General features: G+C 50.1%; 2 protein-coding genes across 9 annotated transcripts in view; one reads left to right on the top strand and one right to left on the bottom strand.

Moving 5' to 3' along the window:
* The window catches only part of Sulf1 (Extracellular sulfatase Sulf1), a 64728-nt gene that overhangs the window by 18990 nt on the left and 29584 nt on the right, over positions 1-16154 (top strand). Inside the window, exon 1 of one of the 8 annotated variants that reach the window (XM_076320706.1) lies at positions 14873-14943. The exons of 5 other annotated variants lie outside the window; for them this stretch is intronic. The gene's annotated coding sequence lies outside the window, so the exon portion shown is untranslated. Of the gene's footprint in view, positions 1-14872; positions 14944-14979; positions 15576-16154 lie in introns of those variants that run through there. 2 more of the 8 variants (XM_076320714.1, XM_076320723.1) reach the window with 2 other exon arrangements.
* On the bottom strand, positions 6096-15689 carry LOC143151548 (uncharacterized). Its single transcript, XM_076320832.1, has 3 exons — positions 7980-15689; positions 7750-7875; positions 6096-6512 (listed from the first exon to the last, which is right to left on the bottom strand). The coding sequence occupies exon 1, from the start codon at positions 13025-13027 to the stop codon at positions 12677-12679; it is 351 nt and encodes a 116-aa protein (XP_076176947.1). The 5' UTR covers positions 13028-15689; the 3' UTR covers positions 6096-6512; positions 7750-7875; positions 7980-12676.

Genomic DNA, 16154 nt, shown 5'->3' with positions numbered 1-16154 from the left:
AAACAAATGGATATTATTTTGTAATATACGTTAACTCGAAGCAAGGAGAAACGCGTCGACAGCGATTCGGTGACCAACTGATTTACACAAAGTCGATGTAGCAACGAACCGATAGATAGACAGAGCTTGAACGTCGACGTGGAAACGAACCGTCGAAAATACCGTAAGAGTTGTTCGGGATCCTAAGTGTCTTTCAAGTGGCAGCGAAGGCAGGAGATCCGAACAAACGTTCAGGAAGTTACGTTTCGGAGTAGATTTCAGGTTTGCTGGCGCAGAAATAGATATATAACTTGGAGAAAGGTTGAATTGGAATAGAAACGTGCACTTAGACGGGTTCGTCGTTGGAAACATCGCGAGTCGATGAACCGTCGTCCGCAAGGAGTATCGTTACGAATCGCAAACTGGTTCTCCTACGAGCTTCCGAAACGGTTCCTTCGCGGATTTATTTCAGATGCTAGGATGTTGGAAATTAACAATCTAATCGCGAGATAACGACTTCGGCCCGTTACACGTATCTCCGGGCAGAACTCCGTCAATTATTGGAGCAATTTCGAAGAAACGGGCCACTTTTTCCGTTGGCGGGTATTTTGCTATGTAACGAGAAATCACGTTGACCGAGGGTTAGAGTAGCTACAAATCAATGTCAGGAAGGAGCGTCAACGGTGGATGAACAAGGATCCTCCCTTTTGTCACGCAGCCAAGTCACCGTATTCGTTAGGTACACAGGATGCTTCTTAATCGTGGATTCAGGATTCAAATGGAAAGAGAACGAGAGTTCGTAGAATAGATTTGGTTGCGCGTTACGACGCGGCTGGTTATCGTCTTCTCCAAATACAGCTCCGTTCGTCGCGGTGACGTCACCCCGTGCCGCGTTATCGGCGAACGGTCGATTCGGTGCGACACATTCGACGTAGAAATGATTCACGAACGAGCACCGATGCCAGCGATCGCGGCGACGAACAGGGGGGATTTATTTACCGCGATCGGCGTCGCGGCGTCGAATTTTTCGAGTTCGGTCCGCGTGGGAGACAGACGACGCAAGCGTCTACGAGAACGTCGAACGCAGAGCGTGCACGCCGAGCGAGCACGAAGTCGTTCGATTCTCCACGGATGCGTGCAAGGGAAACGTGCACGGTGTCGTAAACGCTGGAAAGCTTATTTATGCATTATAAGTTCCGAACCAGGGACGCAGGACGCGCGGTTATTAGACAAACGTTAACGATACGCGTACGTATACATTTTCCTGATTAATGCACCGACAGCAGTCGCGCTGGGTGGCGCTTAGGAATCTTAATTGGAATTCCACATTTCACGCCTTTTTTATCGCGTGTACCCGAGCAACCTCGTTGATCCTGTGTTTCACGACGCAAGGTTGTTTTCACGGTATCGATGGCTTCGGGCGTGACGACTTTTAAATCGTTCCTTTTTCTCCACCGTAACAGCGTTCCCTTCTCGATACGCTGTACGCAAATTACGGTGCTTGATATTGAAGAGGCGTAACAGTGCGGTCGTTGCATTTCAATTAAATTTTTTCACACGGACTCAAGGTCTCCGTGTCTTTGGTTTTCTCCCTTCCTCCCGCGAGTTCGAACCTTTTGATCTGTATCGGAGTTTCACTGGGAGATACACGACCGGCTACACTATCGGAAAGTTACAGTTAATGCTGTTCGAGGCTTCCCAGTGTAAGCCGTGTTTCGTCGAAAGACTGTTCTGACATTTTGCCAGGATCGCATGTGGTTTCGTCGGGGATCTGTGTTACAGACGGGTTAGGTCAATTTGTCTAGCGAAGTTGACTGCGACGGTAAGAGGATCGTCGGAATGAAAACACGCGATTTAGGCCAGGAATCTTTCGGCAGCGTTAACGGTACGTAAAATCCAAAAGGCGCCAAGTTCGATGCTCGCGAGTGGAAGGATAATTGTTAGCGTTCGAGTGACAATTTCGTGCTTTCTCGTTCGTCGACGAAAGCGTTCCCACGATGGGAGCACCCTCCGCGCGTGTTACGAGACGTCTCGTGCTCCGATCCGTGGAATTCACGATGTCACGAAACAGAGTTCTTTGCGCGAACAAGAAGTCGCAGCGACCAGCCAACCCAGTTGCATTCCGCCGCGGTAGCCAGACCGTCGTTGCATCCCCGTTTCTCGAGGACGTTCAACGCTTTTCCCACGATCTATACGAGCAATCTTGATATTTCCGTTTATATTCCCGAGTCACTCGAACGTCGACAAAGGGTACTCCGAAGACGAATTCCCGAAGCTCGGCGCGCTCTTGCGGGAATTCAATGTTTCCGATTTGAATCTAGAATCGACGACTCGCGCGGCGGTTCCCGCGTATTGGAGTGCGTTGAAACCCGAACCTATTTAATCGGTACAATACTTGCATTTAACGGTCCAGTTTGTCCGCTCCGCGTCGTTTCGACGATCCAATAGCACCGAAATGCTCGCAATTTATACCTACGTAAAGATAATACCGGGTCATTGCACCGCGAAACGTTGTTTCCAATTCGTGCATATCGCGAGAAGGTTCGCTCCGTGCGCGTCTTAATAGCGCTAACACCGCGGCAAGGTAAAACCTTTTCGATTCGTGCGTATCGCGAAATCGTGGCTGCAAAAGTCCACATGCAAGAAACCGCTTATTACTCGCATTTACATCTAGATAGCATTCGTATCGTTGCAACGCGGAATCAGGTTTTACGGGGCGCCCGCGATCTGCTCTTCGTTCATTTTCGAATCGGTTAATGAGATCGGATGTAACGCGGCTCCTTGCGTAACGTTCGACTACTAGCCGCGATATCTCGTTCCCGTCGTGTTTATTCGTCGCATTTCACCGCGGTGATTGCGAAACTACCCTCGTTGTTCCCGGTTACGACGGGCTTTCGGCTCCCTGTCGTGCAGACTCTTTGAGAATTTCTTCGAGTAACGAAGATTGGAACGTTGCTACAAATTGGTTCTCGAATGTCTTAAGAAGCCTTTCGATGCGTATTTGCAATAAATAGCTTCACAGGGGACGAAGTTTGCATTCCAGCGCACGAATCGGAATATTTACTTACGGAGAAATCGGCGAGCTTGGACACTGCTCGGAAAGCGAAACGCGTCGAGCTCTGGAGAATCTTGGACAAGGAGAGGGTTCCGAACACGGTGACGGTCGGATTAGCGAAAAAATATAATTGCTGAAAAATACGAGGAACCTCGCAAGGGGAAAAGAAAGGATATTTAAGCTTCGATCGTACATTTCGAGCGACTAGTTAATTCGAACGTGAGCGATCCACTCTCCTTGACGGTGATAGACGTGTCTGTCACCAACGGAGGCGGACCTCCGTGTCGGATTTTCCGACTAACCGGCCGCGCTACGAGACAAATGAATGCTCGCCGACGGTCTCGGCGTATATAGTATAATCAACCGGGAGTTACTGAATTATTTCGCGTAATCGATCGCGACGCGTTCAATTTCACGTGTTGCCGCGCGTTGGACGTACACCGATCCCCGCGCATCTTCCAGAACCGGTCCTAATTGACACACAGGTTCTGGCCGGCTAATTGAAAATGGTAATGCCGACATTGTTAGCGTCACGCGTGGACCTGTTATCGATTCGTCGTCGGGGAATGATAAAGAGCGCGAACCTGGTTAGGCGTCTTCCGCCGCGTAACGCGCTGTACCCGTGGGTACAGATGCCATCGCCGGGATGATCGATGAGCTCGACCGGTGCTCGATAGTTTATCGCCCTGGTCTAGATCTGGTTCAACGAGGAGACGCGACGAACCGGACGGAACGCGTGAAAATATTGGACGTACTCGGCTCTTCGCTCCGAGGAGCCGAGATTCGAAACTGGCTACCGTCTCCGAACGTTCGAAATGATCGGTGCTATTTGTAAGATCGCGTCCTAAATTGGAGAACTTTATCCCCTCGTCGTAGCCATTAACGTCGGTTCGTCGCGCGAGTCTCAAGACGACAAAGAAGCACCACTCGTGCGATGTTACTTTGAACGGGCATAATCCTCTCCGCGACGCAAGGGATCGCCGACAGGAAAGGTGTCATTAACGAGGGCAGTTGATCCGATCGTCGTTTCGTAGCTCGTCGGCAAACCGCCTGGTTCCCGCGTCGCAACTGATCTCGCCGGTGTCGCGAGGTGTTAGCACCGAGTTCTTAAGATCCATTCATTCTCGGTCTCGGTATGTTCACAGTGAATACCATTAAGGCACATATTCATCGCGGTTCTCCGGGTCCCTCCGGTCGGTTCCTTTCTCGGCGCTGTTCTTCCCTCGCTCGGTAGGCGAGAACGTTCGGAGTGTGTTGGTACGTCTTCATAGACCGGTCGGGGCCGCGACGGCACGCTTCGCTCGGACGATCGTCGGTGGCTTCCGTAAATGCGCTCTCGCGAACGGCTACCGCCTATAAATGCGCCGCAGGTATTCGAGATAACAGACAAGCCCGCGGAATGCAGGTCCGCCAAACTCGTATATACGCCAGCAGCGTTCTATCTTCACGGCTGACCGGTTCGGGGCTCTCTAAGTAGCTTATTCCGACCGTTTAAGAGACTCGCGGCCGTCTACCGTGTCCAGTACTCTCGCGCGCGTCGTCCTCGCGCGGCAACTACCACCGATCGTTTTCACCGAGAACGGTACTCGCGTTAAAAATAACGACGAACGGGGTGACCAATTGCGACGAAACGAGCTCGCGCCTCGGCGTTTCGGCGAACCTCGGAATTGAAAACTTTGAATACCGGCGATCGTGAGATCGTTTTTCTCGGCGCATCGCACTGGCACGAGAGAGCGCCGCGGCGTTGCGGAGAATCCATCGGCTAGCGAAAAGAAAAGAAGTTCAAGCGCAAACAGCGCGACTAACGGTATCCAGGTCACGGTTACAGTCACTCGCGCCCGTGTAATTCACGAGGAGAGAACGACGAAACAAAAGTCGAGAGGAGCGAGAAAACATTATAAGTATGCCTCGGGCTCTGGTGCGTCGGCTTCGAACAAATTGCCTCCGGTGACCTCTCCTCTTCAGAGAAGAAAAACGGACGCCGTTGCGAGCTTTCTGTGCCTTTTGGTTCGCGACGGAGTTACGACCGGGACATCCATTTTGGATTTATCGAGCCCTTTTGCTCCCTGCGGTACGGAGACATTGAATACACGAAAGAACGATAGAATTTTCTTTCAAACGCGTATCTTCGAGTTCTCCGCGGGCCAAAGAAGCTAAACATATCTTACGCGCTTTTGAAGAAACCTCGACGGAAAATAGACGCAAGATTCCTTCTGCGTCTGCTCGATAACTCGTGCAATCATCATCGATCTCTTATTTCATTATTCCGTGCTGTAACCTTTGAACAGCAGACAGGACGCGTCAAAGAGGCGAGGAACAGTTGCTGTTGGACCTATCATCGTTCAATTTTCCATAAGGCTTTGACCATCGAGCGTGACGAACGTTATTGCCATTTACCAATTATGAACACCAGTTAATGGTACCCGAGAGGAGCTCCTATGCCGGTGTACGATCGCGCGAAGGGTTCCGAAGGGATAATGACGAGCCACCGCAAAGTAATTTCACGGGAGAGAGATTTAAAGGCGCGTATTAACCGAAACTTCGTAATACGATATCGAGAAACGATGCGCGTAAAATAATAGCGCGATCTCGTAACGGCGTCTTTTCTAAACCGATGATTGGAACGCGTGTTTCCTTTTGTCCTCTCCGAAATAAAAATGAAACCATTTCGCGTTAAAATGATTTCGCCAACGTGGACGTATCCAAGATCGAAACTTCTCCAAGATGAAATCGATTTCTCGCGCGGAGCCTCCTCTTTCTTGTCGCAATGTCCCCGGGACAAGTGGAATACGGCTTTCAACGTACACTTATTCGCATCCTATCGTTTCCAGCGTCTGAGCCTTTCGGGGCGTCGCGTCGTCGTCGAATCGCCTGAGAACGTCAACAGCTGTTACGAAAACGCTTTCTTTCTTGCCTCTGTCGTTCTTTTCGAACCTTGTCCCCTCTGTTGGAGCCGCGTGACACGGTCCCCGATGCTCGTAACCTTGATTACCGCACGACAGGGTGCCGTCTACCGGGGCTCGAAGAATCACCGGAGGAATCTAGGGAACCGAGTCGATTTTCAAGCGTTTATTGTAACAAATAACAGGTGATCGGTACGATGTTGTATCGCACCCCTCGACCGAAGGGCCACGCATTCTTCGACACTCGAGAATACGTTCTCTTAAAAGGGAAAGGCAACTGCACGATGTTTACCTCCGAGGGGTACACTCGAAACGACGGCACGAAACTTGTCCATACTACTACAGACACGAGTACACGAATCACGCGAGGCTTCCAATTGGTGGAATGACATCGGTGATGCGGACAAGTTCTGTTCGGTCGAGGTAACCCTCGAAATACCGGTGCCGGTGGGAATTAAAAAGCAGAACTTGGCCTGTTCTCCAAATATATTCCTGTAGAATGTAGATGAATCGCAAGAGGCTTCCCGCGGCCCATCGAGACGCGGAGTTCTTAAAATTCAGGCTTTGGATTCGTTCTAAAGAGAGAAAAGACACCGGGCCATTAATATTGATGAGTTTTGGCTTTATTAAAGCAGCCAATTATTCATTCTCAACGGTACGCGTTAATCGGTTGTCCGAAACACGGGTAGAGACTCCGTAGCCCGTTCCGATCAAACGAATATTCGACGTACCGATTATGCATGAGGTATATTTGGACCTTTGCGCAATATATTTCAGGGCTTCGTCGTTCCGCGTAATCCGAGGATCGATAAAGTTATTGGGAGAAGGAATTTCAGATTTACGCGGTTCTTTGACCGATGACTACCCGCCGCGATGATTTCCTTCGTTCGTCGCGCGTACTTAACTCGGATTGGAGATACATCGGGACGGTAAGCAGCCGTCGAGGATTTTACGGTCAACCGGAGAAACGTGTTCGATCCGCGACATCGAACGAACGTGTGAGAACATCGATCGCAATTAGTCAACGCGATCGGCGGAAAAATTCCTCGCCCGGATAGACACGCTCGAGGATCGATTCGAGAACGACTTTCCGCACCGGTATCTACGGCCTGTAATTTCGAGTTAATGAATTTAATTGGTCGGGCCGATAACTGGAAACCTGCTAAGTATTATGATCGAGTGCGTAACCTGTTATTGTATTTTTCTGAAAATCCGCCAAGTCCGCGCACGCTCGAGCGACTCCCTCGCCCAGAAGTAAATCATTTAAACTGTTACGCGGTCGGGAAATGTTCGCCACTTATCAATTTCACAAGTCTCGACGTGAATTATCGGCAGGAGATACCTGTGCTTCGGACACGACTCGTCGATTCGTGAAGTCACGAGCAATTTAATCGAGAGTATCGATAACGACTCAAATTTCGCGTACGGTAATTCAATTCCGGTTTTCCTTGCGTTAATTAATTCAATCGGACAATCGACGAGAATACCAAGTGCCATTTGTTCGGTAATCGACTCTTCGTCTCTCTCGGAATATAAATTGCGTTAAAAAAAAAAACTGCAAGCGATGTCGAAACGTCCTCGACGCATCGCCAATCGTTACGATAATTGCGTTTCAACGACTCGCTTCGATATTCCAACCTCGCAAGTTTCGTTCGATTCGACCCGATACTCTCGAATCGACTGTTCACGGATCGACACGGGACGTTGTTTTTCGTACTCGATAAGTGTTGGCTTATTCTTCTCGGAAACGAGAGTTGGTTCTTGTCGAGCGCGTTCCGAAAATCGGTCCATTTCGATTCGAAAAGTACTCACCCTTTCGCGAGATGCATCGCTCGCGAAACTTTAAACTCGCTTGTCCATTCTTCTCCCGTGTCACGAACACGAGCGCTAAACGCCGTCATTGGAGCAGATGGGATCCCATTCCCGGTTCCTACGTGTCTACGGAGTCGCACGCCGTGAGAAATTGCAACCGCAGACCGCCGCACCTCGCCGCGCCGCTGCATTAACTAAAGTGCACGTCCGAAGATGGCACCGATACGTACCGATATTGCATCAACGCCGCCACCCGCCATTTTCCTGGTCATCGGTTTTTTCTACTCCCGGCCCCATGGCGACGCCATCGGCTGCCGTCTCCGCAGAGAGGCCAGGGAATACGATCGAGCTATTAATCCACCTTGTGGCTTCGTTCAAGGATGAGGCGGTTGCAACAGGCCGCAGCACGCAACTTCACGGCTCGGCTGCGCACAGGAGCTACGAAGATTGTGCAATGCGATTGCATCCGTTGGTGCACGCGCTTTTCTTCGAGGTGTCAAGAAGAGTAACGAGGCCCGTTGCGCAACCCTCTTTTAGCCAGAACGCTTTCTTTCGCGAGGCCCGTTCTTCGAAGGGAAAAAGAAAAAAAAAAAATACGGGGCGCTCGGTACGAAAATAAAATCGCTGCTCGACCGTGGATGCGTCATTCTTGCGTCTCAGGTTTTTCCCGGTGTCTTCTGTCTCGACGTCTCAAATGGCGTTGATACGATACCGCTCGGATTATCGAATTAAAAACCATTCGTTCGTATTTTGTAGATTTTACTCGAGACTTTGGTGCGCTATAAAATCGAAACTAAAAACTTAAGTGTTAATAAATTTCGCGATAGGTTCGAACGATCGTGTCTGTCGAAGTTTCCAAGACACAGCGAATTGCCACTGTGCCGTCTTTATGTATACGTACTATACGTGGACAATATTTTACGCATCGCATTTGGAGGTCTGGGCAGATACAGAAACATTACAAGATTTTCCAACAATTTTTAGCACTATATCCTCTTCGGAGTCTGATCACCGTTCCCGATTCGTTAACGGAGGAAAAAATCGTCGAAAATATTTACCCCGACAACAATGATTTCCAATTAACGATCGAATTATTAAATTATACCGTACCGCTTCGTCGGAGAGGCGTGCTCCCGGAGGAGAATACGTTTCGCCGAGGGTGTAACCCTTCTTTTTTTTTCCGCGGTGTGATTCAGTCGCGCAACCCGGCAAACGCGAAAATGACGTCGGTCCTTTACAATACAGGTGTAGCAATTAAACGGCGGATTGACTAGCGGAAAAATGTGTATAAAAACGGCCGTTTCGCGGCATGTTAATTACCGGAACGAAACGCGCCACAGGAGAACGGGCTTGCGGAGAGAAATATTATCTTGTGGGAGCCACGTGCTCGGTGCGTTATCACGGCGATATTCCAAGCATATTAATCGAGCGAAAATAAAAAGCCGGCAAGGCTGGAATATCGATGTATAATACTTCTGCAACAAAAATATCTGTAATTTATTGCGTTATTATACCGTGCACGATGCACTGCCCTTCCCTTAGGAATTTACGTCCTTCGTGTTGCAGTCTTTAAAACAGAAACGTTGATAACGACAGAAAATGTAATTGCCCGGGTATTTCGTGATATATGAAGGCACACGGTATCATTTCATCTGACTCCAGTAAAGAAATTCTCGTTAATAAGTATACATAAACAGACGGATTAAGAACACGTACCGAGATTTTTAGTCGGTTATTTTTCTGTACGTGTATCTTGTATTTACATACCGGTTCTATAATTCTGTATTTGTGGTTCGACTAATGACAGTTGACGTTATTCGTCTGTTTCGTTTTATTTTCCGTTTCTCGAACGACATTATTGGAATAACTTGACGCTCGAATAACAGAAATTTTACCGCATTGATCACGAAATATCACGGCTCAAAGCACTTTAACCGAGAAGGAAGGAAGGAAGGAAGGAAGGAAGGAAGGAAGAAAGGAGGAAAGGATGGAAGGAAGAAAGGAAGAAAGAAAGGATGCAAGGGAGGAAGGAAGGAAGGAAGAAGGAAGCGATGAAACGAGCGAGAAGAGGCGAAACGGTCGCGACATTCGTGCATTAGAAGTTAAAACGCAGGAACTCGAACGCGTGGGCTGATAAAGCAGCCGCCAAGCAGTCTAGCATTCTCCCCGTTCGTTTGATCCTTGTCTTGCCGCGAACGTTCTCTCCTTTCACCCTTCGACTCGTCTGCCTTGGCTTGCCCGTCTGTCAACTTTGTCTTTCACTCCTTTCCCCCCGTTCGCATCGCCCTCCGCGCGCAACGTGCACGCGCGCGAGTAAACACTCGCGCCGACTCCCGCCCTTCTTTTCTCGTTAATTACGTGTCGCTAATTGTGCGTTATCCACTGCATCGAACCGCGACCTTTTCAGTTCTCGTCGGTCCACCCTCGCTCTCGCCCGATTACGATCCCGAATGTTTTTTTTTTTTTTCGATAGAAATAATACGAGAACGATGGGAGGCCAGACACAAATCCTTCAGGATCCGAAACGTTTTCAGCGGAGTTCGAGTAGCGCGCGAATATTTTTTTTTTTGTATTCACCGACGGAGAATTAATTACGACGGAGAGAAAAATAAATTCGAGTAACTCGAGAGCTTCGAATTTTCGAAATCGTTCCGCGCCACCGGATCGGAGGGAATGCACTTTTGGGAATTAGATTCGGCAATGGAATTGACGATTCTTTTTCTTCCCGCTCACCGTTCGCCGAAAAATGTTCGATTTATCTCGTCAGTGCGTTTACTCCGAAAAAAGTCTCGTTTTTATCTCGCCCCTGGCCACCGTACAGGTTTCTTTCAAACGCTGGAGTCCTCGAGCTTTCGTGGAACACGTCGCGATAGGATCTCGATCTCGTCGCGCTCGAGAAGCTACCCCCTCGGAAATCTTACCCACCCTCGAAATCTCCGAATCTCTGGCCTCTCGTCCGAGAACAATAACTGCCCGTACGAGGTGGTGTCGCGCGGAGCTGCCTTTCTCGTTTCTCATTTTCGCGCTTCCCGACGGTCTTCAGCGTTTTCACGCTTTCTATCGCGAATAGAAGTTTCTTTTTTTCGACTGGGGTGGCGTTCGTCGCGACGTAACATCCGGAGACTCGGATCGCGCGTACGTCGCGTTAAAATTGCGTCCACGCGTCGGAGGAAAACGTCCAAAGGAGACGCGGGATCGGATATTTTGGGATTCCGTTTTTCGATTTGTTCTTTTATTTAGGCTCGTGCCGACCGAGCGTACAGTTCGCCCGGATAGCTCGTTCGTTTTTAAAGACGAGAACGACACGAGTACGGTGCGTCTAGTGAGCGATTGCGCGTACATCGATTATCGAGGCACGTTCTTTGCCGGCTGAAATAAACAATCGCAACTCGCGTAGAGCGCAGATGTGTCTAAAATTGGCGCGCAAAACGAACGTCGTGGTGTCGCCGTGCTGTTACGTTAATTGTTTTAACATCCTCTCCGTTGAATCACCGCGGCGACAGTCACGAGCAAATTGTCGTTCGCGTTGAACACGCGTGCCACGGTTCAATCCGGTGGCTCCGTTTGGACAGTTTAACTAATTAACGGACGAATCCGCGCGATTTCCAAGCGGATGCAGGAAACGGCTATCGCGAGATCTCCACTGCGTTGCGCGCAAACACGCGTATAGGTGGACAATGTGGGACAGGAAACTTCCCTTTTCGCCGAGTTTGTCGGATCCGACTGTAGAGATACGGCGACCAGAATACCTTTCGACACGTGTGCGAATATGTTCCCAACACCGATCGAGTATAGGTATCTGCTTCGCGTCGCGACACTTTGAGCCAGAAATTCCTTTTGACGATATCGATCCAAGAAGAAAGGTCGAGAGAAAATTCTAAAAAGACCCGCGGTAAGTTGAATTCTCTCGGTGGCCGGTGTTCGACGTAAGCAACAGGACCGTGGAAGTTGATCTCGAGAGCGTTCTTCGCAGCATCCGCATCGGTTGAAAAAAATCAACGATCCATTCTAGTCGACGTGTGGAGCTCGTCGCGCAGGAGTACCGTTAGCGCTTTAACCGGGTTCGAGGGAATTTCTGATTCTTCGATCGACGATTTCGCGTGGCCATTGTCGACACCCCGGCCCGTGCCTTTCCGTGCCGTGCCGTGCCGTGCCGTGCCGTGCCGTATCCGTAACGACTGCACCGTTCTGGGCGCAGCTTTCGAACAGATGCACCGGAGCGACTGCATTCTAGCGGGTCGATGGACACACGTTCGCGTTGCGTAAAGTCGAAACGCGAGTGCACGTGTGTACATATGCCGGTCACATTATCCGATTGCGCTGGATTCAGTTCGTGCTCGTTCCTACTTTTCCGCTACAGGAAGTGACGTCAGAAATCATATACCGTGCGGTGATACACGAAACGCGCGATGAAAATTTACACCCGCCAACCGTAAACTTACGAAACGCGCTCATCGAATCGGCTCGACTTTTTCTGCCCGTGTTCGGTCGTTTCGAATTCGTACATTTTTATCTCGTCGCAACACCGACGAGACGCCTTAATTACACGAGTCGTACACCGTCCAAGGTCCCAACGATCCGACTCTTTTTTTCGAATTCCTGGAAACGTACAGACGCACCTTTTGTACGAATATTTCGTTCCGCGCGACTGCCGAAAGTGGCCAGTTTCTATCATTTTCCTTTCACGGTCTAGATACATTTGCCTCTCCCTTTGAGAAAAAGGTTAGACGCACGGCAGAGAACGATGGAAGGAATATTAATTTCGTCCCGCGGACGATTCGAGATTTCAAAGCGGAGCCAAGACCTCGTGGAAACGCGAACGAAAACCCACACCGTAGCCGTGGAAACATCGAATCGCGTCTATAAGAAGAAAGCGATGCTCCGTACGTGCGCGTACGGGAGATAATCGCGAGTGTTCACCGACTTGTTATTTGCTCGACGAGCCGCGGCCAATTGTAAACCGCAGATGGTCTAATCCACGTCTCGCCGTTTCGAGACCCGAGGTTTCTTCCAGCCTATCATCAGCCTGTCGATTGGGATTCTCAAACGACGAGAATATCTCGCCCGACGGATACGGTGCTAACAGAGGGGAATCGTAATAACACCGCCGCGATCGACGATCTCTAACGCGGAGCATCATCGGCGATTCGCCACGGTGACTTGGAACCCGATTGATTGCATCCAGCTGCGCGTTTTGCCTTCGAGGTGTTGGTTTACGAACAAAGTTTTTGGGATTTGTCGTCGAGATTTCTGGTTCGTACGATCGTATAAATTCCATCGTTCGCGATCGTCTTCCATTCGTTCTCCTCTAGGTTCGTTGGCGGATTCGGAATTGTTTGTTCGCCGAGCGAATTCCAGATCGACCGACAACAGCTCGGCGAGATAATAATTTCTATAGACACTGTACTTCCGAATCGCTCAACGATCGTCGATCGTCGAGTGTTCCAAGGCTTGTCTGAAATCGTAAACGCAAGGACTCGTTTTACGACTCGATGGACTATCGGTAGCTTATTGATCCCACAGTTAACCTCGTTACATTTTCACATCGACGATAGTTGGCGAACCGAGCAGAAATTCAACCGAACCGATAAAATATCGCGCGCGCGGGATACGCGTTCGAACGAAACGGGCCCGTATTATATTGGCGTTCGAGTGTGGTCGCGAACCGGGCACAACTGCGAGTATTTAGAAGTACCGTGGCTCCAAAATAGAAAACCGAACGTTACGGTACTTAAATCGTATCGAAGTGGTATCTCCGTTCTTCGAGAAATGGTCGTTTGCTCGTTGAGAAAGTGACAATACCCGGTGTAACTCGGTGTATTTCCGCGATTCGCGCGAGCTCGCGTTTCCGAGCGTTCCCTTCCTCCGGATCGGATACGTGATTTTCGTCCGGCGTCTCGCGTCTCGCGTCTCGCGTCTCGCGTCTCGCGTCTCGCGTCTCGGGCACCGGGATTGTGGCGTTGATCGTTATCGTGATCAACGGGCACGATCGTTTAGTCGGTCGTAAATTTCGCGGTTGCTTCCCACGCACGGCGAACGCCTCGAATGAATATTCACTTCCTCGGACGAGCCGACCTACAGAGATCGACCTACACTCCCGACGGAGAGCATGTCGCATCGCAGGTTTACACGCGAGCTACGAATACGTAACATCCGTTTTACCTGCGACCTACTCCGACCGTATATAGCGTGCATCTGTTGTCGATAGCTTCGCCACCCACGCTGCGTTTCAGCGTGCTCTCGCGTACGTAAATTACGTCGGCGAAGGAAACGATCCGGGCACGGAGGAAGATGGAACGGGGCAAAGAGAGAAAAACCTGGTGCGCGCACGTTCGCGCCGCGAATCGAATGCAAACGAGCCACGGAGCTCCTCGGAATCGCTCGATGTCGATGCGGATGCAACGTTCGCGTACAAGAGTACGGGTTCGGTTTGGATTAGGCGGTGAGCGCTAACGAGATCGAGTGCTAATTGATGGCTGATCGATATCACGGTTTCCCAGTTCAAGGAGCACGGAGAAAACGCAGCGCGGCGCGGTACGGCACGGCGCGGCACGGCGCGGCGGCTTCTCGACACCGAAGTTACTTCCTATATACACAGTGGTTTGCACAATGGCTGTTCGAACGTGACGGCGACACACGGCGATGCAGTTACTCAATTCCTGCGGTTGCGAAACAAGCGGAGGGATTATTGTTTTACTATTCTTAGCTGCTGTCGAGTTCGATGCTTGAACTCTCAGTCGCGAGAGATATAGAGACGCGGAGGAGTTCGATGCACCGGCGTGCGTGCGCGTACGTGCGCGTTTTCTCGAAAAAGTGGATATCGCGCGCGTCGAGTGAAGAAAAATTAGCGAGGAAAGGATCGATCGAATCTCGCGCGCCAAAATCTAATTGGTACTCGATATTACAGACGGTGACGCGAGCTCGTTCGGTTTCCTCGTTTTCCATCTTCGTCGAGACGTCGAGGGTGTTCGCCCGAGTTCCTCGCTCGAGAACCGCCACGAATTAATCGACGACTGCATAGCCAATTACGACCCGATAAATTACACAATGTATCGCGCGGAGGTCCTTTTGGCAAGTCCCGCGAGGAACGAAGCGAAAGAGCGAGAAAGAGGCGTACATTGTTTCTTCGAGGCTCGAACCTTCCAGCCTCTGTCCCGGTCTTATTTGCCTACCTGCTGCACCGGGAGAGACGAGGTGATTATCAATTAGCGGTAATTAATGCGGATTCCGAGCCACCGGATCGAGCGACCAGATCGGCCGTGACATCGCTTCCTGACATCTTTCCAGCCACCTCTGGACACGCTTCCATCCGACTCGCTTCGACTTGGGCGCGAATAGAGCTAATTAGCGATCCATAATCCCGGCTCTTCTTCGATCGTGTCTGCACGCGTGTGTGCCTTCGAGAGAATTTGTATCTCGAGTAAGCGAACGCGTCTACCGCGTGCGTTGCGCTCTGAAATATTTATCGATGGCGCCGTTTAATCCTCGGTATCGCCATTGTCTCGAGTTTGCTCTTGTTTTCCGCGACATTGTTTGCAGAAGGATGTTTCTATCTCGCGTATTATCGAATTTTACGGCGGGCGAAAGAAATTTATAGCGAAACAGCGACGTTGAAACACCTACCCGAAACGCACGTCCGTGTTGGTAAAAATCGTAGGCGAACGTTCCAAGTTACACGCTGACCGGCGAGGAAAAACCAGGAAACCCGTACCAAGGAAATACTCGGTTCGTGTTCCCTGAATCCTCTTATTTTCTCTCGTTATTTTCTACACGAAGACAGGTGAAGCGGTGAATCCCTTGTAGCAACGTGAAATACCGTGCACCAGGTGGGTACATAAAGATGAAATCTCACTTTCGCCGATCTATGTACGCGCGAGTCTTTGCGCGGAGCTGTACCCGCGTGAACTTTATGAAGGTAGATTCTCGTGTGTTACGAGGCGGTTCTCGCACCTGAACTTATTCGCAGGCTCGATCGTATTTAAGGCGCGTCCAAGCGAAACCCCGTGAATGTTAAAACGAAATACTGAACTAATACTGTTCGGCGTGGAAGGAAATTAGCGTTTCAATGGAAAGCTTGTTCCACGGAGGAAACAACAACCGAGGAAATGTCACCCGAAACGCGGCAACAACGAAGATCGATCGTTTCTTATTCTCGTCGCGTCGACGAAACAGCGAAAACAGAATGGCACGTTCCAAGAAATTTAATAAAACACCGTATTTCCCCGGAAATAGGTCGGGAGAGGAGGAAGAGTAGGAGTAGGAGGAGGAGGAGGAGAAAGGATCGCGACGCGAATGCTGGCTCTCCTCCTCTGGCGCGAAAAAGTCTTTTCTCGACGTTTCCAGGAGTCCGTGGGAACCGTCCGAGCCGCATCATAAATTTACCGGGCATTCGGTTGTCCGCGTCC

The sequence above is a fragment of the Ptiloglossa arizonensis genome, chromosome 1, assembly GCF_051014685.1.
Source record: "Ptiloglossa arizonensis isolate GNS036 chromosome 1, iyPtiAriz1_principal, whole genome shotgun sequence".
Taxonomy (NCBI): domain Eukaryota; kingdom Metazoa; phylum Arthropoda; class Insecta; order Hymenoptera; family Colletidae; genus Ptiloglossa; species Ptiloglossa arizonensis.
This window is presented reverse-complemented; position numbering and strand designations above follow the sequence as displayed.